Raw genomic sequence first — 19,020 nt, 5'->3', positions numbered from 1 at the left:
TACCAACGAGCATATTGATTATACGATTTTGTTTTTTGCATTCTCGACTTGATTTAAAGAGACTCCATGAAAATTTACGTTCGAAATAGGCGTCTCACTAATTTTTAATCACTAAAGATAATTTGTATGATGATTAAAACCTTTAAAATGGCCGTTACACCCAGGTAACCTCAGGTAAGGTTATTCTATTTCCTGCTTTGTGCAGTGAGATTCTATGAAAAAAGTATATTTTCAATAGACTGTTTGAACATTTATAATGATTTTAGAACAATTTTATGATTATTGAAGCATTATTAATGCGTATTTCATCCAGATAACCCGAGTATTCCATCGAAATAATCCAAGGTAAGGTCACCCTGGCCAATGATGTAACTCGTGTCACAGCAGACCGTCATCGGCCACGGAAACGTCAACAACAGGAACATGCCGACCGTCTCGGTGAATCGCGACTTGCTCTTCAAAGCGATTGGTCGCACTTACTGTAAGCATTAATGAGATCTTCTTTTGATTTAGAAAATCATTTGCAGTTTAAGTTTACGTAGGAGAATATTAATCATTCCTGGAGGGGGTTCGTATGTTGATTGCACCTTAGCATCTGTTTGTAGGTACCAAAGGCTAATTATCGAGTGTCATAGTAATCTTAGGGGTTACCTTAGTAGCGTAGTGGATTAAACAGGCATTTTGCTGTGGAATTTATCTCAGATTTATTTATAACTCACTTAAAAATTGTTAATAAAGCACGGGTAATCCTCAGAAAAGGTCCCCTGGGCGCCGTGTTTGGCACCAGCCCCTTGGTTTTTGAAGTTGAAAACGTAAACAAACGACTAGCCTAAATTATTCGAGTTATCACTACATAGCCTAGGTAGGAATAGGATAGGCTAGGCACAGGGTAAAACTGAAGCTTACTACTGCGCCCCTTTTGTTCGGTAATTACCGGTTCTTGTACAAATTGGGAGCTATGGTTGGTACCAGCACCAGGGGAATGTACGTGAAAACATAAAATGGTAAAATTACAGTTTCAACCATTATGGGAAAACTGGAATAAAAATATATTTGTTGCATCAGAAATAATGTAGTTCCAACGGATTTAACATTTATTTTGACTGCAAACCATCCGATTTAGAGATTTACTATGTAATTGGAGTTAAAAAAAAAAAAAAAAGTTTTTTTTCCAGAAAAAGGTAAATGTCCAGGAGAAGGCCGCACCCGTTTTTCAAGTATTAACGACGAAAAACGGCAAAAAAACGACCAGATTGGTGTTGCACATCGCATAGAAACATGAGGAAATGAATAAAAAAGAAACAGAGTTACTCTTACACACAAAATCTAAGCATAAACCTACTACTACTTCAATTATGGGGGATCCCAGTGGGAAACGGGGTTTTTGGGTGGGGGGAGGAGGAGAAAAGTGATTTTCGGGGCACTACCGAACCTAATACACCCACCTAACCTTACCTAGGGCCCTGTACCCCTACCTAGGCCTAGCGGGGGGCTCCGCCCCCCCGCGACCCCCCCTTAAGGCCACAGTGATTTTCGGGGCACTACCGAACCTAATACAACCACCTAACCTTACCTAGGGCCCTGTACTCCTACCTAGGCCTAGCGGGGGGGCTCCGCCCCCTGCGACCCCCCCTTAAGGCCACTACCTAACATCCATCAAACCAAATCCAAAGTGATGGTACTGCTGTATACATCGTTATACTACCACCATTATAATATACTCTATAAATTAATGAAGCTTACCTTAAACTGTTGGTTGATAAAAATGTGCTGCTGCTTTGAGGGAAAACGTGAAGCCATTGCAAGGTTCCCTGACATGCAACTTAAAGTAGGAAGTGGCCAGGTACCCGACGACCACATTGCACTGCAAACAATCGGTAGGAAATCGAAGGTTTGTCAAAATTAATGCCAGAAGGGCCAGCCACTACCTCTGCCATAGGTACAGGAAGACAAAATGCCGTTTTTTGCTTCATTATTCGAGTATTCAGTCAAACAAGGATACCAGTGGACACTAGACAGGTAACTTTATTACTCCGCTGAAATGCTAGTGAAACTTAGTTTTCGACTCAAGTCATTCGTAATTGGTTATGAAACCCATGACGTCATAACGATGTCACACCTCTCAGCCAATAATGAGTAACTGGAACTGCTTTTGTTTGCGTAAGAAAGTAAGTTAGAGGGCTCATTAAAAGTAAACATTACCGTAGAGGAAACACCTCTCCCGACTTAGGAAAAATTCGAGGTAAAAACTTAATCTTTTTTTTCTCTAAGTATGCATTAGCGACAATAATGTATTGAGAAGAAGTGTTTTGTTATCACGTGCTTTACTCGGGAAAAATATCAATATAATAGATTTCCCATAATGGTTGAAACTGTAATAATACCCATAAAATAGGTAGCTTAAAACAGTTACTACCTAGCCACCTAGCGTAGGCTAATACTTATCACAAACACAGAATCAAATATTCCAGTCGGCAACTGGCTGGAACCAGGCTGCGGTCGGTGTCTTCAGTTTTACCAACGATAGCCTAGTACCTAGTTAGCAGAGTGAGGGGGGTGTCCGAACCCCTCCCCAACACAGCCAAATACCTAGCCTAATTATTAATTATTCATTGGGCATGGCGTTAAAGGTTATGTTGGGTAAGGGTACGTCTGGTTAGGTCATATTCCATCAAATGCCTTTCACTCTGCATTTGCTTCCAGTTATGGATTTGGCCTGCAGTGAAAGTTAGGTATTTGTCAAACTTTAAAAGTGTAGGAATGGTACTTGCGATGAAAAATGATGTACCTAAGCTAATTGTTCTTAAATTTGCTTTACTGTGGTTAATTCGTCGACTTAATTCGGGAGCCTAGGCTAGAGAGTTAATGCTTTAGGCATTACTTTTAGCTTAGTGTAGCCTATTGCATATTCTTAGAGTAACAAGAAACTCCTTGCAGTCATGTAATTACTTCCACTCTTTATCAAGAGGCCATTTTTACTAGTAGCTTGTTAAAGTTAACCTAATCCAGGTTTGATTGGTTTGTAGATAAATAGACATGGCATATGGCATTTGAGCACTGTTCTCCATTAGGCGTCACCTTATGCGAGGCATAATTTTTTTCTGTTAGTATTTTTGTGAAATGACAAGAAGTTTTATGAACTACCTCAGATAGCCTATGCCTAAAACACCTCAGATAGCTTATTCCTAGAACTAATTACTGAAAGACATAACAGCAGATAATTATTAGTAGTTTTGACTTCTTTATTTATAAGACTAATGCTTAAACTGTAGCCTATGTAGTAGTCTTACTAAGCTGCAAGATGGATTTATTATAGATAAAAGTGCAAATTTCAGGACTTAATTGAAAGGCCATTTCAGGAATGTATACCCCTTACCTGCTACCCCTCCCAACCTTAAACCTAACCTAAAAACCATGCTAGTGGTACCTATGGGGGTACATCATAACCTGACCTGAGTTGATGCACCATACTTTACTGGTGGATGAAGGTATTGAAGTTGCTGTGACATTTCATCTTGTTACATAAACGGCCCAGTAAAACAGTAGTTATAAGTGAGATATCATATATGGTGTAGGTTAGGACTATGTGGTAGATTGCATTTATCCATAAATCATTATTTCATGATGATTAGATATCAGACATTCAGTGCTTAATTTACAGAGCTGATCTTCACTGCCTTCAGTATAGTACAGATATATACAGCATATATTAAGTATGACACAAAGGTTCCCAAGTTTGGTCCTCTACTTTCAGCTGATGAAGAATTCGATGAGTTGTGCTTCAAGTATGGCTTGGAAGTTGATGATGTGGTTGATGATCCCGAAAAGGGTATTACATACAAGATAGAGGTTGGTGCTAATCGGTATGATCTATTGTGCATTGAGGGAATTGCACGTTCGCTCTGCGTGTTCCTTGGCACACAGCCACAACCCGAGTACCGTCTTGTACCTGCCAAAGAACCTGAGAAGTACAAACTTATTGTTAAGCCCAACACAGCCAAGGTAAGGTTATTAAATGTAAGGTATTGTAATTATTTCCTATCATGGATTTTTATCTGTAATTTTATTGGAATAATTAATTGTATTTCTAAAAGGAATTACATTTCTAGGTTCGTCCCTTTGTTGTGGGGGCAGTTCTCCGTAACCTGACTTTCACCCAGTCTGTATATGACTCTTTCATCGACCTACAAGACAAATTGCATCAGAACCTCGCACGGAAACGAACATTAGTAGCTATAGGTAAGGTTTAGGATTATTGCATGAGATAAAATTTCACTGTACGTAATGGGAGGTCATTAGAATTTTGGACGTTCTGTGTATGGGCGCTCTCGGTTAATGGCAGTACAGTTTTATGGTGCTTGTCTAATGCCATAAAGTGCCGATTATAATAGAGTTATGGCATCTTAACATACCTAACAGAGGCTCCATTAACCGAAACTCTGCGCCATAAATAGCCGAGTTTCGGTTAATGGCAGTTTTTGCTCATCCCCACCCGGCCAAGAACGTAACACCCGCCGATAATTGACCAGGTGAAAAATGGCAGATATTAGCAAAAGGGTATACATACCGCCATTATTTGATTCTTGATCTTGTAGATATTGCCTATTTTATTGTCGAAAAAAATTTAACATTTCAAAGATTTTAAGTGTTTTTAGCAAGAAATTGTTTCCAGCTTTTTCAGATTTTTTAAATTTTATTTTGCCACAGGTACTCATGATTTGGATACTATCACTGGCCCTTTTATATATGATGCCAAGCCACCGCAGGATATCAGTTTTGTTCCCTTAAACCAAACGCAAGTATTCCGTGCCGACAAACTACTGGAGCACTATTCTCATGACTCGCATCTTAAAGAATATGTTCCTATCATCAAGGTAAGCCAATAAATGTAAGTCTGTTTAGTTCTGAAGATGCACATGTACATAGTTTTCCTAAGTGTTGATGATTTCATTGCAGAATATTAGTTGATATCTTTTGATGTTTTGTCAGAATTTGTTGTAACACTACTTAAGTTTCAGTAAATTTCATGTATTCAAGTCAACATGGCCTGTTCTTTCAGGATAAACCAGTATATCCTGTTATTAGTGACCAGAATGGTGTTGTGCTTTCCTTGCCTCCTATCATCAATGGTGACCACTCGAAGATAAGTCTTCGAACTAAAAACGTTTTTATAGAGTGCACTGCTGTTGACAAGTTCAAGGCACAGATAGTTTTGGATACGATGGTCACCATGTTCTCTGAGTACTGTGAGCAGCCTTACACGGTGGAACCAGTGCAGGTTAGTTTTCATTTCTACTGTGATGGTATTGCTATTCATAATACGTAGTACTGTTAAATGCAAATGTATATGAGGAAGTAGAATCTAGGGAAAAAATGTGCTTGAATAGATCATTTGGAACTAAACGTATTAAAAAAAAAGTCTGATTGCCTGGACCTCTGCAAAGATATGCAATACATCTGGGTAATGACATCAGAAACATAGGTGACTGCAAATATGCTATTGTCAGTTACAGTATTGAAAGTGTTTTTCATAATGTCTGAGAACTTATTACAGCTTAACTTACTAGTACAGCTGTTTTTGTGGATACTATTACTATTTAGATAGTTCTCACGGTTCTTTCTCTGTCAAATAAAATTTTATTCTTTCTCAAAAACTGAAAAATATTAAAACTGTAGTAAACATTTCTAACATTTGATCAAAATCTTTATTTGATATTTTTTGTGTGGATGTGCATCAGTGTGCGCATTTGGTTGCAAGTTACAGTTGGACAGTGTTATGGAAACCTCAGATGTAGAGGTTTGCCATGTAGTTTTGTGAATATTGGGGTACTTTACTGTATAAGGCTTGTGAATTAAAGAATTGAATTGTTGTAGCTAAATTGTAACTCCTTGTATACACATCAAAATATGCTTAAAGATATGATAGAGCTTTGTTGGAACTCATTGTAATTCTTCTATTGTTGTTTCATTGTTCAGGTTGAATACCCAAATGGAGAGAAAATTCAGTACCCAACTTTATCATACAGAAATCAAGAAGCTTCCGTTTCTTATTGCAACATTCTTGCGGGTGTATCAGAGAAAGCCGACACCATATCCAAAATGTTAACATCGATGAGTTTGACTGCGAAACCAATGGGAGAAGAAAAAGTTGTAGTCAGAGTGCCTCCCACAAGGTAGCATTAACTCCTTTCATCATTTGGGTTTCTTTTAAAGTACTCCCTGGTAAAAATATGATTGCCTCATATTGTTAATTTTACATATATTTATATTTACTGTAGTTGGTTACTGTAGTCTGATATTGCATATGGAAGGATTCAGAGGTTAGAATCAGATGAGAAGAATAAGTGATTATATTGTCTTTGGTGGTTAAACATACTTGAAAAATAACAGCAATATCTTTGAAACAAATAAGATTGAAAAATGGGAATACAATACCTTATAAAATATGTTTGCTCTCATATCCACTATTTGTCTAATCAGTTTCAAGTAAATTAGTCATTCTTCCACTTTGTATATAGACCATCTGCCCACTTGATTTTATGAAATTCCATTCTTTTCAGTTACTCTCTTGAAACTTCTTAATATTTTTTTCAGATATTTTCTTGTTTTCTAACTTTTTCAATCCATATTATGTTTGTCATTTAATAGATTTGATTGATTCTAAAATGGTCTTTTAATGTTTTTACCTTTTTGTTTTGTTGTAAATCCTTCTGGTTGGGGAAACAAGCAACCCCCACCCCTGCAAAATACTTTGGTTTCTATGAAAATAGTTCATTCAAAGATGTTTACATTATCCGTCAGGTATGACGTTTTGCATGAAGTGGATATAGCAGAAGATTTTGCCGTTGCTTACGGATTTGATAGACTTGCTGCAGACATGCAGTTGCCACCTACGAATACAGCTGGACAGGAATTTGAGCTCAACTACCTAAGCGACAAAATTAGATTACTGATGTCGCAGAATAATTACACTGAAGCAGCCACTTTCTCACTGCTTTCTAAAGTAAGTTGTTAAAACTATTTTAGTTTATATTTAAGCTTTTATTTAACTTTACCGGTAAAGTTTTTACTTGTGAAGACTTTTCTGTAATTTTATCATGAGTAAAACTTGTTGAAAATTAAAAAGGAAAACCTCTTATTACTAGACATTTAATATTTTAACCACAAAACCTTAAAGACTTAACTACACCACATGCCTTTATTGTTCAGTGTCGTAGCCTTGCTTAGGCTGGCAAAAGAAATTTATAATAGTAACGGGTTCTTCACTGAACCAGTTCATTTCAGGGTCCCAACTTTCTTTCTTTGTATAGAAATTGAAAATGTTTTGGTATTTACATTATTTTCTAAGGAAACTAGACAATCACTTGTATTTATCAGAAAATTATTTCAGGCAGATATAGGAGAGAAAATGAGGATCAATATAGATGATCATCCTTGGGTCAGAGTTGGAAACCCAAAAACAACAGAATGTGAAGCAGTTAGAATCAGCCTCCTGCCTGGACTATTGAAGACTGCAGCAGCCAATAAACACATATCTCTACCTCTCAGACTCTTTGAGGTTAGTATAAGTAGTATAAACTGAAGTCTTTTATGTTTTTTTTTTAATTTTTTTTTTTTACAATAATTTAGATTTTATCAGGAAGAGTAAAGGTTCTAGACAGTTGAAAATTTTTTGGTTACTAATTGTATTAAAGTATTAGAGGAAAAGTTACTCTGGATTTGCAGTTTCAGAAGAGTTCTTATTTATTTGCCTAGAATTATACAAGCCATTTTGTAAGTAATTTGAAGGAAAGGATTCTTGGAACTTATGGATATCACTGGTAACATTTTTGAAATGTCCAGTTTTGATTATGGTCTGAAGTCTAGATCAAATTTGGAGAAGAGTAATAAGAATCAATTGCTCGCTTGGTAGATTTCACCCTACCCATTGATACTTCTGATTTGGTGAAGTTGAAGAATTCACTTAATATACAAACTGAAGTAATGTATTTGTTTGTAAAAGAACAATGCATTCTTTGTACATTCAATAATTTATGCAGTTTTTCTGTTGTGATTGTTTACAGTTTGGTTACATTATAAAAAGAATAAATTGATGTTTCAACATTATTAAACAGAACTCATTATCTCTTTTATTTTGCAGGTGTCTGATGTTGTGATGAGAGACTCCTGTTCTGAAACTACCAGAGGTGTTGGTGCAAGGAATGAACGTCACTTGTGTGCCATTAATTACAATGTAAAGGCTGGAATGGAGATTGTACAAGGGTTACTCGACAATATTATGATTGCTCTTAAAGTTCCCTTCACAGAAGACAGAAGTTCTAAAGGCTATTATTTAGAAGGAAAGGACTGTAAGTATATTACTATAGTTGTTTTGGTTTCTATATGAATATTAGTGACATGTTGTAGTACATTAGATTGCCTGTTGTAATCCTGGTATGTAGATATCAGAGCAATCAATATATAAAAATTTGCAAATATAATGTTGCAAAGAATATTTATGGTCAGGGGTATTAATGAAATGCAGGTTTGTTTTATTGATTCGTTAATCAGTTATTCTACCTAAGCTAGAATGATTTGATACAAATGAAATTTTACAAAATTAAAAAATTATTCTGACTCAAGTATGTAGTCCCGAATAGATACTCGTTTCATGACCATCAACATGACGTAAGTGTTTCCTTTAACAGTATTCGACATTTCCAGATTTTTGTTTCACACAATTTTCAGTGGGTCCAAGTCTTCGTCTTCATCCAAAAATTTTATAGTATGTGCCATTCACATAAACGATTGTTTAAGAGACACTTAGCATTAATGAGATATGTGGAAACAAGTTTCTTAGGTAATGTTTCTTGAATAAAAATTTGGCCAATTCTTTGTGATCTAAGTGATTGTGCTGCTAATCTTGGTTAGTGTTCCATTGCTCATTTGCAGCAGATTCACACCTGCAAAATGGGATATACAGTATGTTAGCCATATGTAAATTTTATCAATTTAATTTAGGGATCATTAAGCCAAATAATACTTCTTTGGTTACAAGTTATTGGGCATAGGCTTTGGTTATATAAGTTATTAGGCATAGGCTAACCTATAATAAAAGTACTAAAGTCCATGCAGCCACTCTTCGTGTATTATTCCTGATCTTTGTGGGTTTACGTATAAATGATTATATTAACATGAGATAGATAAGCAGTTGTTACATTTTTTAAGTGCAACCAAAACGGGTGACAGTTTTATAATTGTGGTGATATAATAGAATGAATAAGCATTAACTCCTTTTATTTAAATTTTCAACAGATCCAAGTTTCTTCCCTGGATTCTGCGGTAACATTATTGTGAATGGTGTGGTAGTTGGCCAGATTGGACTTATTCACCCAGAAGTTATTATGAACTTCAACCTAAACAATCCAGCAGCAGCCTTGGAAATAAACCTGCAAAAAGTGATAGATATAACTAACTTTGGACAGTGATGGTGTGCCACTATATAGTTTATATAATATTCATGGCCTTAGGATTTTTTTGGAGTTAGACTAGTAATTGGTTTGATAATAATTGTAGCGAACTTCAGACAGTGCCCTACTTTCTTACTTTCATGACTGTTTTCAGATTATATCTTTTTTATAAAAGTTGAAAAAGGTTGTTCTTCCAGAAATTATTTAAATGTGTCTATTGTACTCAAGCTTTCTGTCAATTTGAAGTGTTAAGCAGATAAATTGCTGAACCCTAATTGGAGGCCTCTCACAATAACTGCTGGAATATATTGTGTAGATATCCAACGATAGCATGTTATAAATACATATCTGTCATACAAAATCAGCTGCTTGTTTTATACATTATCTTATGATATTACACAATTATTACCTCAACCCTGCTACAATACAGTTAAACATTTTGTGTATTCACCTTGCTATTATACGTATAAACATTTTGTGCATTCATCTATACTAGTAAAATAAAGTTTTTGCCTTGAAAGCATGGAACATCTAGTTCTACCTTATATTTAAAACTGGTAACTAAAATATTTTATAAATTTGGTTGAAGTGCGAGAATATTGTATGTTGGAAACAGTGGTTCTTACATTTTTTGTTTTCTGTTATGTAGGTCACAAATTTTATTTTAAAATGGTGTCCAGCTAAATTAAATCCTAAGTGTGTTTAATCATCAAAGATATGCTCTCCCATATCTTCATTTCATTCACTTCATATTGTACTTACATATTTGAGAATCAGGAAGAATACCATTTAGTGTTGTTAACTTTTTTGACAAGCCAAATAAATCTTTCAATATAATTCTCTTATTCATAATTGTCCTGTAAAAAATTATTTTAATCACAGGCCTGCAATTAAAATGTGGTTCCTAGGGTTCCAAGACCTTCCAATGGAATGAGAGGCATTTTGGCTTGGTTTTTCATAAATTGAGGGCCAGTTGAAGGCCTCTGTACTTATGAGCACTAGGTAAATGCACTGAAGTATGATAAATCAGGTTGGAGTACTGTTGGGTCCTATCCAAGAATTAAATGAACGTTGTTAGTTGTATAATATCAACGGATACACACCATTGCTTCCCAGACTGAACAACCAAGATGGCAAGTATAAGCAATGGTTTATAACTTTGTGAACTAAAATGTGCTTCAGGAATTTGTTTAGTTATATAGAATCCAGCATTGCCAGGTTTGTCCAACTCACTGGAGGTCAATGGTTTCCATCAAGGCTTGGCCATTACTCCTTTCCTTCATGAAGGAAATTGCTAGCTTTGACACACTCAAATGGATAAAAGCTATTCTCTGCTTCAGTAATTGCCCCAAGAAGAGTCCTCTTCTAGTATGGGTTTCAAAAACTGCATTGTTCTCAGATGAGTCTAAAGAGGAAGGCTGACATATCAAATCTGGACTTAGGTTCATAAGACTTAAGTACTGACAAAGCTGCTTTATCATCATTTACTGGGCCTTAAAAATCCCTAAAGTCAGAAAGGTAGTGGCACTTATTTCTTTGTTCATCTACTGGGAGAGAAAGTCTGGGAATATCACACTGAGCTTCTTGGTCCTCAAAGACATCACCAAAATTTGTCAAGGTAAAATAATCACGGGCAAATTGGATTGCACCAACCGCTTGGTATCTCCCAAAACAAGGTCTTTTGCAAAAACAAAACTATCAGTCTTGATGAATTTGAAGATCAAGAAACCATTTGAAGTCGAAAATCCAGAGGAAAGACTCTTGAGTCAGAAAAATTAAGTAGCCAGAACTAATCCTCCTCATGGCTGAGAATAACAACAACTATCATAAATAGAAATAAAGAATGCCGTCTACTAAGGAATAAGGGAACAAAAGACATCCAATATCACTACATTAACAAAGTGTGTTACACTTCATAAGGTTGCCTGAAACAAAGTTGCAACTGTTATTCATGCATCATTGGTACTGCCAAGATTCTTGAGCATCTAAGAATATTAAGAACTACCTGCTATTAAAATTACGTACATACTTGGTTTGTGTAAGTTTCCTTCAAATGAGCTGATTTTAGACATTACGATCAACCCACTTTGTTTTTTAGTCAAATAAGGGATTAGAGCCAATATACACGACTGAGAGGTTATGTCACAGAAAAAAAAGCAAGTTATCAGAAACAGGAAAGGATGCACTATACCTTTGCAAACACTTGGAAAGATTCTTGGTAAATGCCAAATCTTGTAGTACATATCTTGTGTAACTTTAAAATAATGATTTTCATTAATCAGCAGCATGATCAGTAGACCGTAGATGGTACACACAAATGAGGGAGACTATTGCTTTCTTCTACTTGACTAGTCTGGTTCCTGATGGATCTGCAAATAAATGTGAAAGAGTAAGAACACCACACAGGTTCCTTATGGATCTGCAAGTAAATGTGAGATTAAGACGACCATACAGGTATATTTATTTTGAGTTGAACTGCAGTTAAGCTATACTTTGCCAACAAACACAAGTTCAGGAATGTAATTTGTCAACTGCAAGAAGGCAACCAACACTACTCCTCTGGACAAGGAGTTGGCTGAAACGATTTAAGGAAAAAAAAAAAAAGTGGCACACACCAATTTTTCTGTGACTTATGTTGACCACGAAGTGTTTGAGTTTCCTTCCCCAAGTGTCAATGACCAGGACTCTTACTAAGTTTGGTCGTTTTTAATCACGTTTAGCTATTCATAGTTTGCAGTAGCACCTCAATTTAACATACCGTACACTTTTGGGGTTCTGGCCGTTCTGATAAATACTGTAGCACATAACAAAGATCCTGTATCTTGAATATTTTATAGGTATCTTGTAGCTAACAGTAATTCAACCCAGCTCCTAGCCTAAACCTAATCTGTGCTTTACATTTAACATTCATTATATGAGATATATCTAATGTAACACATATAAAATGTTAACATAGGAAAAATAACCATATGGTAGATGGTAAGTTAAACAGTGCATAATCTTCAACCTAATGATGAAAACAGGTACTTGAGCAAGGACAAACAACATTAAAAAACTGATATGGGGAAGGTGGTGAGAATGTATGGTACTACAGGAGATAACTTAGCCAGGCTGATTACAAGTTTTAATGAGAGATGCGCAGTGTGCATTAGAATGTGTAGGTGGGAGAATGACTGGTCTGGTGTAGACATGGGTCCACGACAAAGGTGTGTAATGCCTCTGTGGGTGTTCACTAACTTCTTGGATGAAGTGGTGTCATGAGTCAAAGAAGGGCAGGAGATTTGCATAACCACTACTTGGGGCTAAGTACAGAATGACGAGATGAGTCAGGGTAAGGGAAGTGAGGGAGGTTGCCAATTACGTACAAGGTTGGAGAGAGCCTTAAATTGTCTGCTTGTACTGCATGATGGGACTGTTGAGCCGACTCCTATATGGAAATGAATTGCGGATGATGACTGTGAGGGGCAGAAATAAGGAGGATAAAAGATGATCTGAGAAAGAAAGATCATTTTGCTAAAGAGAATTTTACAATGAACCGTCATATACTACCTTTTTTAGTGTGTTTAACTCAACAAATCCTCATACTGTGAAATACTAACAACATTTAGAAGTAGGTTCTAGTGCATATGAGAGAAGAAACATTATGTGTGAAGAGTAGTACTTTACGAACTCGATTACATAACATACACCGTTAGGAGGAGGAAATGAAGGGAGGGACGATTTTGTCCCGCCCCCTCAAATATGAAATAAGATGCGATAACAAAAGACGGAGGGGGAAGGAAAAACAAGAAAGCCAAGGATGAGCGCGGAAATAGGATTCCTCCCGAAACCGGTATTGGAAGCTGAGATCGAACCTGACGACTAGGGTTACATCTTTCCATGGCCCAGGGGGACTATTTTTTGTGTCCAGCCGTAAGCGGTGTGTGTTCTCTTAGTCTTACTCTTCATGTAGTACAATATGTTAATGATATGCAAAACAAGTAGTTCGGAGATATGCTATTAAAGGGATATAAAAGACACACTTTAGACCAAGTTTTCCCTGGCTTGCCAGTCTAGCTTTCACCTGACAGACAGTTTTCGCTCTCGTTTAGTTTTTGTTTTTGTGTTTTTTTCCTGACGAGCGGATCACTCTCACTGGTAGAGAGAGAGAGAGAGAGAGAGAAGAGAGAGAGAGAGGTCCCCTCCTACTAAACTCTTGCTCTCGTTCCATCTCACATTTACTGGCGTCGTCGTATCTAATGACGAGTGCAAAGCTGACGCCATTTGCGTGAGTTCGGTTACGTAACGACATTTTAAAAATGTGAGGAGGAGGAGGAGAAGAATGTTTGTAGGAAATGAGAAAAGGGAGTGAACGCTCTCTCTCTCTCTCTCTCTCTTTCTATATATATATATATATATATATATATATATATATATATATATACCCACTTATTTCGGCTAACATTACTTCGCTCTCTCTCTCACTCTCTCTCAATATATATAGTGAAATTCCCTGCGTGCGCCAGTAACTGCACATTCATCATGAGAAAATATGATAAATTATGAACACATGAACGTGTAAATATTTTAAAAGAATGGGAAGACATATCGAGTAGCTATAGTAGATTCACATCAACCATGCATCTGATGTCTAGGCCAGTCCCTCACGACGCTCCTGATTGGCTGTTGATAAGCCAATTACAGGGCTGGAAACTCTCTTCAGTCTCTCGAGAGTTCACATAGGCAGCATGTACGTTCCACCTCTCCTGAACGATTCGTCTTTCAAAAGTATCCCTCAGGAGAGGTGGAACATACATCCTGCCTATGTGAACTCTCGAGAGAGACTGAAGAGTTTCCAGCCCTGTGATTGGGTTATCAACCGCCAATCAGGAGCGTTGTAAGGAACGGGCCTTGACATTAGATGACTTGGAAAGGTATTTGTACGTAAAGAGGTTAATGATAACAAGGCGTGATCCGACCTCCAACTTACTTGGGGGCACATACTAAAATCTATGGCCACAAAAAGCGTTGTTTCACCAACGAAAATTAAATACGATATATTTCATTATAAATAATTAATTACTGTTCTGTACTGTTTAACATGCACATTATTCATTGTTTACACTGTCACCCATAATAAATAAATCAAATATATCACATCTTAAAATTCCTGCATCTTTAACTCAACGCAATACACCTTTTTCAGACCTTTTTAGGCTTTTCCATAGACCTTTCCTACCGCCCCCTCAACAACAACAACAACTACAAAGTAGTTTGTGGGCTTACTTCCCGAGTAAGCGAAATAAAAGTTCGCAAAGAAAAATGACCGGGGTAACAAATTTAATAACCGAGATCCAGTTCATGGAGTTGAACCTCTGACAGGTTAACAGATTAATGTCGACAGAACTTCGCCCCCCTTCCCCCCCCCCCCCCCCAGGTGGGAAAATCACACGTGACGACCACACACCAAAAAATGTGCTCTCGTATTTCCTAACAGCTATGTTTTATTTAGTTATTTATTTATCTATTTATTTATTTTTTTAACATCATGATTTCGATCTCCCAAGGGCGAAGATCGTCATATACGTTGCAAATGACATGATCAATTGCACACCTGTGCTCATCAGCACAGGTGCGTGTGTGTGTAGGGGTGTTAGCATGTGTTGAGAGAAAGGTGGCAAGCAGATGTTCCAAGGTTATGTGATTGGAGGAGGAAGAGGAGGAGGATCTTTGTTCTTTTGATTTCATTCTCACTTTTTTACAAAATTTATTTGATTTAAAGCAGTTATGAAAACGGAACATAAAATTTAGGTCAAAGGCTTCGTGATCTATGATAAGGTCAGTCAGTCATCGTTGAAAATGACTTTGAGAGTTGAAATGTCCTAAAGGCGTAACAAGGAAAACCCGGAAGTTGCACCATGAATCAAATGTTAGAAAGTAAGATGGAAGAAAGAGACTATGAAGGGAAGTACAGTAAAAAGGAATGGAAGCAGGTTGCAGTTAGTGAAAACTTTTAGTAATCACCGATGCTCTAGACGTCAACAGTGGACGTAACAAAACAAAATTTGCCACTAAATAATTTTGGGGATACGAAGACAATATCACTCGTTTCAAAATGAACTACCAGTGTCTCCAATGCTGTGTTGAAGACGGGCATTACGAATCTTGCAGAGGCAAACTGCAAATTGCAATTTTGCCCAAAGTCAAGGTCCCAGAGTGGCTAACCTTGATGTCAAGTTCACAAAGCCACTAGATAATCTTGAGATACATAAGACAATATTATTTGTTTCAAAATGAATTACGAGAGTATCTCCAATGGTATGCTGAAAGCGCACATTACGATTCTTGCAGAGGCTAACAATATCACTCGTTTCAAAATAAATTACGAGTGTCTCCAATGCTATGTCAAAGACGCACATTACGATTCTTGCAGAGGTAAACAACTGCAATTTTTCCCACAGTCAAGGTTCCTTGATGTCGAGTTCACAAATGACGAACCAAATGTCTGGGACTAGGAGTCATAAAGTCCCATTTTAGCACTGACTGCTGGGAAGGAAAGCTAATAGACAGACGGACCGACTATCCCCTTATATGGAAAGCTATAATTGACTGCCCGCCTTTGAACCAAGTTTGTCTGAAATCGTTTAAACTGTATGAGAGTTGAGATGAAAGGGTAGGCACGACAAACAACCGGATTTATATATATATATATATATATATATATATATAGATATATATTATATATATATATAGTATATATAATATTTATATATTTTATTATAATATATAAAAAATAAAAAACATTTTTTTTTAAACATACATACATTATATATTTATATTTATATATAGATATCATATATATATAATATGTATATTATATATGTGTGTGTGTGTGTGTGTGTACGTATATATATATATATATATATATATATATATATATATATATAATATATATATATATATATATAAATCCGGTTGTTTGTCGTGCCTACCCTTTCATCTCAACTCTCATACAGTTTAACGATTTTACGATATATATATATATATATATATATATATATATATATATATATATATATATACTACATATATATATATATATATATATGTGTATATATATATATATATATATATATATATATATATATATGTATGTATGTATATATGTCATCTATTGCCTTGACGTAGCCCGCACAAGACAGAATCAGGCAAGGTAAGAGGGACCACCTCACAAACAGTGAGAGATCTGTCTCTTCAAAGATGGACGGCTGTAAACGAGGAAAAACGGAAGAAGGAGAAAAGGTCTAAAACTAAAACTTGAGGAGTGTGTGTGGGTGTGGGAGGGGGGGGATAAATAAATAAATAACAGACTCGAGGAAGGACTCTGTCCTCGAGAGTAGCCCCCGAAAGGGACAATCAGCTTCTCGTGGGGCCGGACAAAAGCTGGAGGATTGGCGGGAGATAAGGCAGGATCGTCGATTGGACGAAATTGCCTCTGGTCAAATCCTTTGGAGGAAGGGAACAAAAGAACGAACACATAAAGTTAATGAAAAATATTCACAAACTCACTACGATAGGACCGACACAAATATTTTATTAAGTGGGATGACGAAAACAACTTGCGACGTCCAAACGAAACACATATTTAGCAATATGAACACGCTTGATCTTTGCCGTATGGGTCTAGAGAAATAGCCTAAACTTTGACAGGAGAGAGAGAGAGAGAGAGAGAGAGAGAGAGAGAGAGAGAGAGAGAGAGAGAGAGAGAGAGCCTAATAAACAATAAACATCATTAACCACAGAGTAGATAAAGTAAATCAAAACCAAGTGCAAACAGTAGAACAGGTCTGGGAAAGCCACAGAGATAAAAACTGATAAATGGTTAACAAAGCACAAAAAATATATACGTATATACAAGAAAAAACAAGAAAGAAAATAAATGATTTAAGCACGCCTTGTTTTTCCTGTTGCAACATAAATACACGGAGTTTTCGAGACAATGTTAATTCATTTAGTTTTTTCTGTTCTCATAAGGGAGATCTCTCCTTAACGGAGTTTTTAACACCCTGTTAATTCATTTTTTTGTTCTTTTTCTCATAAGGGAGATCTCTTCTTTCTGTACTTCATATTACCTAGTACTGTTATTTCTTTCAAATGATCACCATAATATCCTTTGGAAGGGCGAAATTTCAAATCGATGGGCCGACCTTGTGATGGGCTTGTTGTTTATTATGAATAGGGGTTCATCTTCTGAATAATAATAATAATAATAATAATAATAATAATAATAATAATAATAATAATAATAATAATAATAATAATAATAAGATCCCTGAAAAGGAATCTGGAAGAACTAGAGGCTGAAGTAGCTCCAGGACTCATGCAAAAGCGTGTGCTCCTGGAAACAGCGCACATGCTAAGAAAATTTATGGACTCTTAAGGAGGCAGGATGCAACCCGGAACCCCATACTATAAATACCACCCAGTCGAATTGGAGGACTGTGATAAAATAATAATAATAATAATAATAATAATAATAATAATAATAATAATAATAATAATAATAACTGCTATGAACTGCCGCATATACCATTCCTAAGTCCCCTTCCTACATTGGCTGATAATTCTAAGCTGAAATAAGAAACGACAACAAACGCCAATCTCACGTTGCAATGCACTGCAAGGGGAGCTGGAATCACCTTTTTTGTTTATCTATTTTTTCGTCTTATTTTTTTCCTCCTGACGTTTATTTGTAGCCACGGGCGGAAGGTCGCCGCCCTTACCTGTCCGTGTACCCTACTTGTTCAGCTGGTGGGTTTGAGGGGTGGGGGGTGGAGGGGGGTGGGTGGGTATATGGAGTTGAAGAGGGACCTCAGAAGGTAGGAGATGCTAAGGAGATGTTTGTGTACCCAAGGAATAAAATAGTTTTTGTTTGTTTCTGTTTTTTGGTGTGTGTGTGTGTGTGTGTGTGTGTGTAAACAAACCCGAACATCCCGCTCCTATCCAGTAAATATGAAGATGAGTGTTTAAAGTTTTAATTAAGCGAGACGAGGAGGAAAAAAAAAATTCTTAAGTAGACCCCGGGGACAAAACGGCCAATATCGACGAGATTGGGTTCGCAGGTGAGGATCACTTCCCCATCTGGAGACGTAAAATTGATGTCTGGGACATAAAGAAACGAACATTATCCTCAGGAGAGTCCGATAAAGACACTGGATCTGATGACAGCGAAAATCTCATAATCAATCACTTCCTGGACTCAGTGTCTATCCTTCAGCTGAAGCAGTCATTGGAGACGAAATTCGAGATACAGTATACAAAGGCTGGGACCTATATGATTAGGTCACTCGGCACATAAAAAAGGGGAATCGAGAATGGAGGTGGTTTGAAAGGTGTAACAGGAGGAAAGCCTTAAAGCAGTCGCTCTGTGAAAGTAAGTTGGTAGAGAATATGAATGGCGGTACAGTAAAAGAAATGGGACGCTGCAAAGAAACCTTGAGTAATGTCTACAGTGCACCGCGCGAGGGCGAGTTCGATTCTCGGGGCTTTCCATTGAGGTGTGAGTCAGAGATGTGAGCTTCTGGTGATAGAA

General features: G+C 36.7%; 1 protein-coding gene and 1 long non-coding RNA gene across 2 annotated transcripts in view; one reads left to right on the top strand and one right to left on the bottom strand.

The window, feature by feature from the left end:
* Positions 1 to 330: 330 nt before the first annotated feature.
* On the top strand, positions 331 to 10,286 carry LOC135201702 (phenylalanine--tRNA ligase beta subunit-like). The gene is made up of 10 exons (XM_064230861.1): positions 331 to 481; positions 3,755 to 4,002; positions 4,110 to 4,239; positions 4,708 to 4,874; positions 5,060 to 5,278; positions 5,977 to 6,173; positions 6,802 to 7,003; positions 7,391 to 7,558; positions 8,141 to 8,348; positions 9,295 to 10,286. Exons 1-10 carry the CDS (start codon positions 424 to 426, stop codon positions 9,465 to 9,467), a joined length of 1,770 nt encoding a protein of 589 aa, XP_064086931.1. The 5' UTR covers positions 331 to 423; the 3' UTR covers positions 9,468 to 10,286.
* The window catches only part of LOC135201703 (uncharacterized), a 27,208-nt gene continuing 16,698 nt past the window's right edge, over positions 8,511 to 19,020 (bottom strand). The window contains exons 2-3 of the long non-coding RNA XR_010311590.1: positions 11,641 to 11,818; positions 8,511 to 8,942 (exon numbers count right to left, since the gene is read on the bottom strand). This is a non-coding gene — a long non-coding RNA (uncharacterized LOC135201703). The remainder of the gene's footprint in view (positions 8,943 to 11,640; positions 11,819 to 19,020) is intronic.

Source organism: Macrobrachium nipponense, chromosome 28 (assembly GCF_015104395.2).
Source record: "Macrobrachium nipponense isolate FS-2020 chromosome 28, ASM1510439v2, whole genome shotgun sequence".
NCBI lineage: Eukaryota > Metazoa > Arthropoda > Malacostraca > Decapoda > Palaemonidae > Macrobrachium > Macrobrachium nipponense.
The sequence above is the reverse complement of the archived record's forward strand: the minus strand, read 5'-3'. Positions and strand labels throughout refer to the sequence as shown.

Excerpts from the sequence above, each read along its gene's own strand:
- LOC135201702 (XM_064230861.1), top strand. The coding sequence starts at position 424 with ATGCCGACCGTCTCGGTGAATCGCGACTTGCTCTTCAAAGCGATTGGT. Across the intron at positions 482-3,754 it reads AGCGATTGGTCGCACTTACT|CTGATGAAGAATTCGATGAG; the intron begins GTAAGCATTAAT and ends CTCTACTTTCAG. Across the intron at positions 4,875-5,059 it reads AATATGTTCCTATCATCAAG|GATAAACCAGTATATCCTGT; the intron begins GTAAGCCAATAA and ends CTGTTCTTTCAG.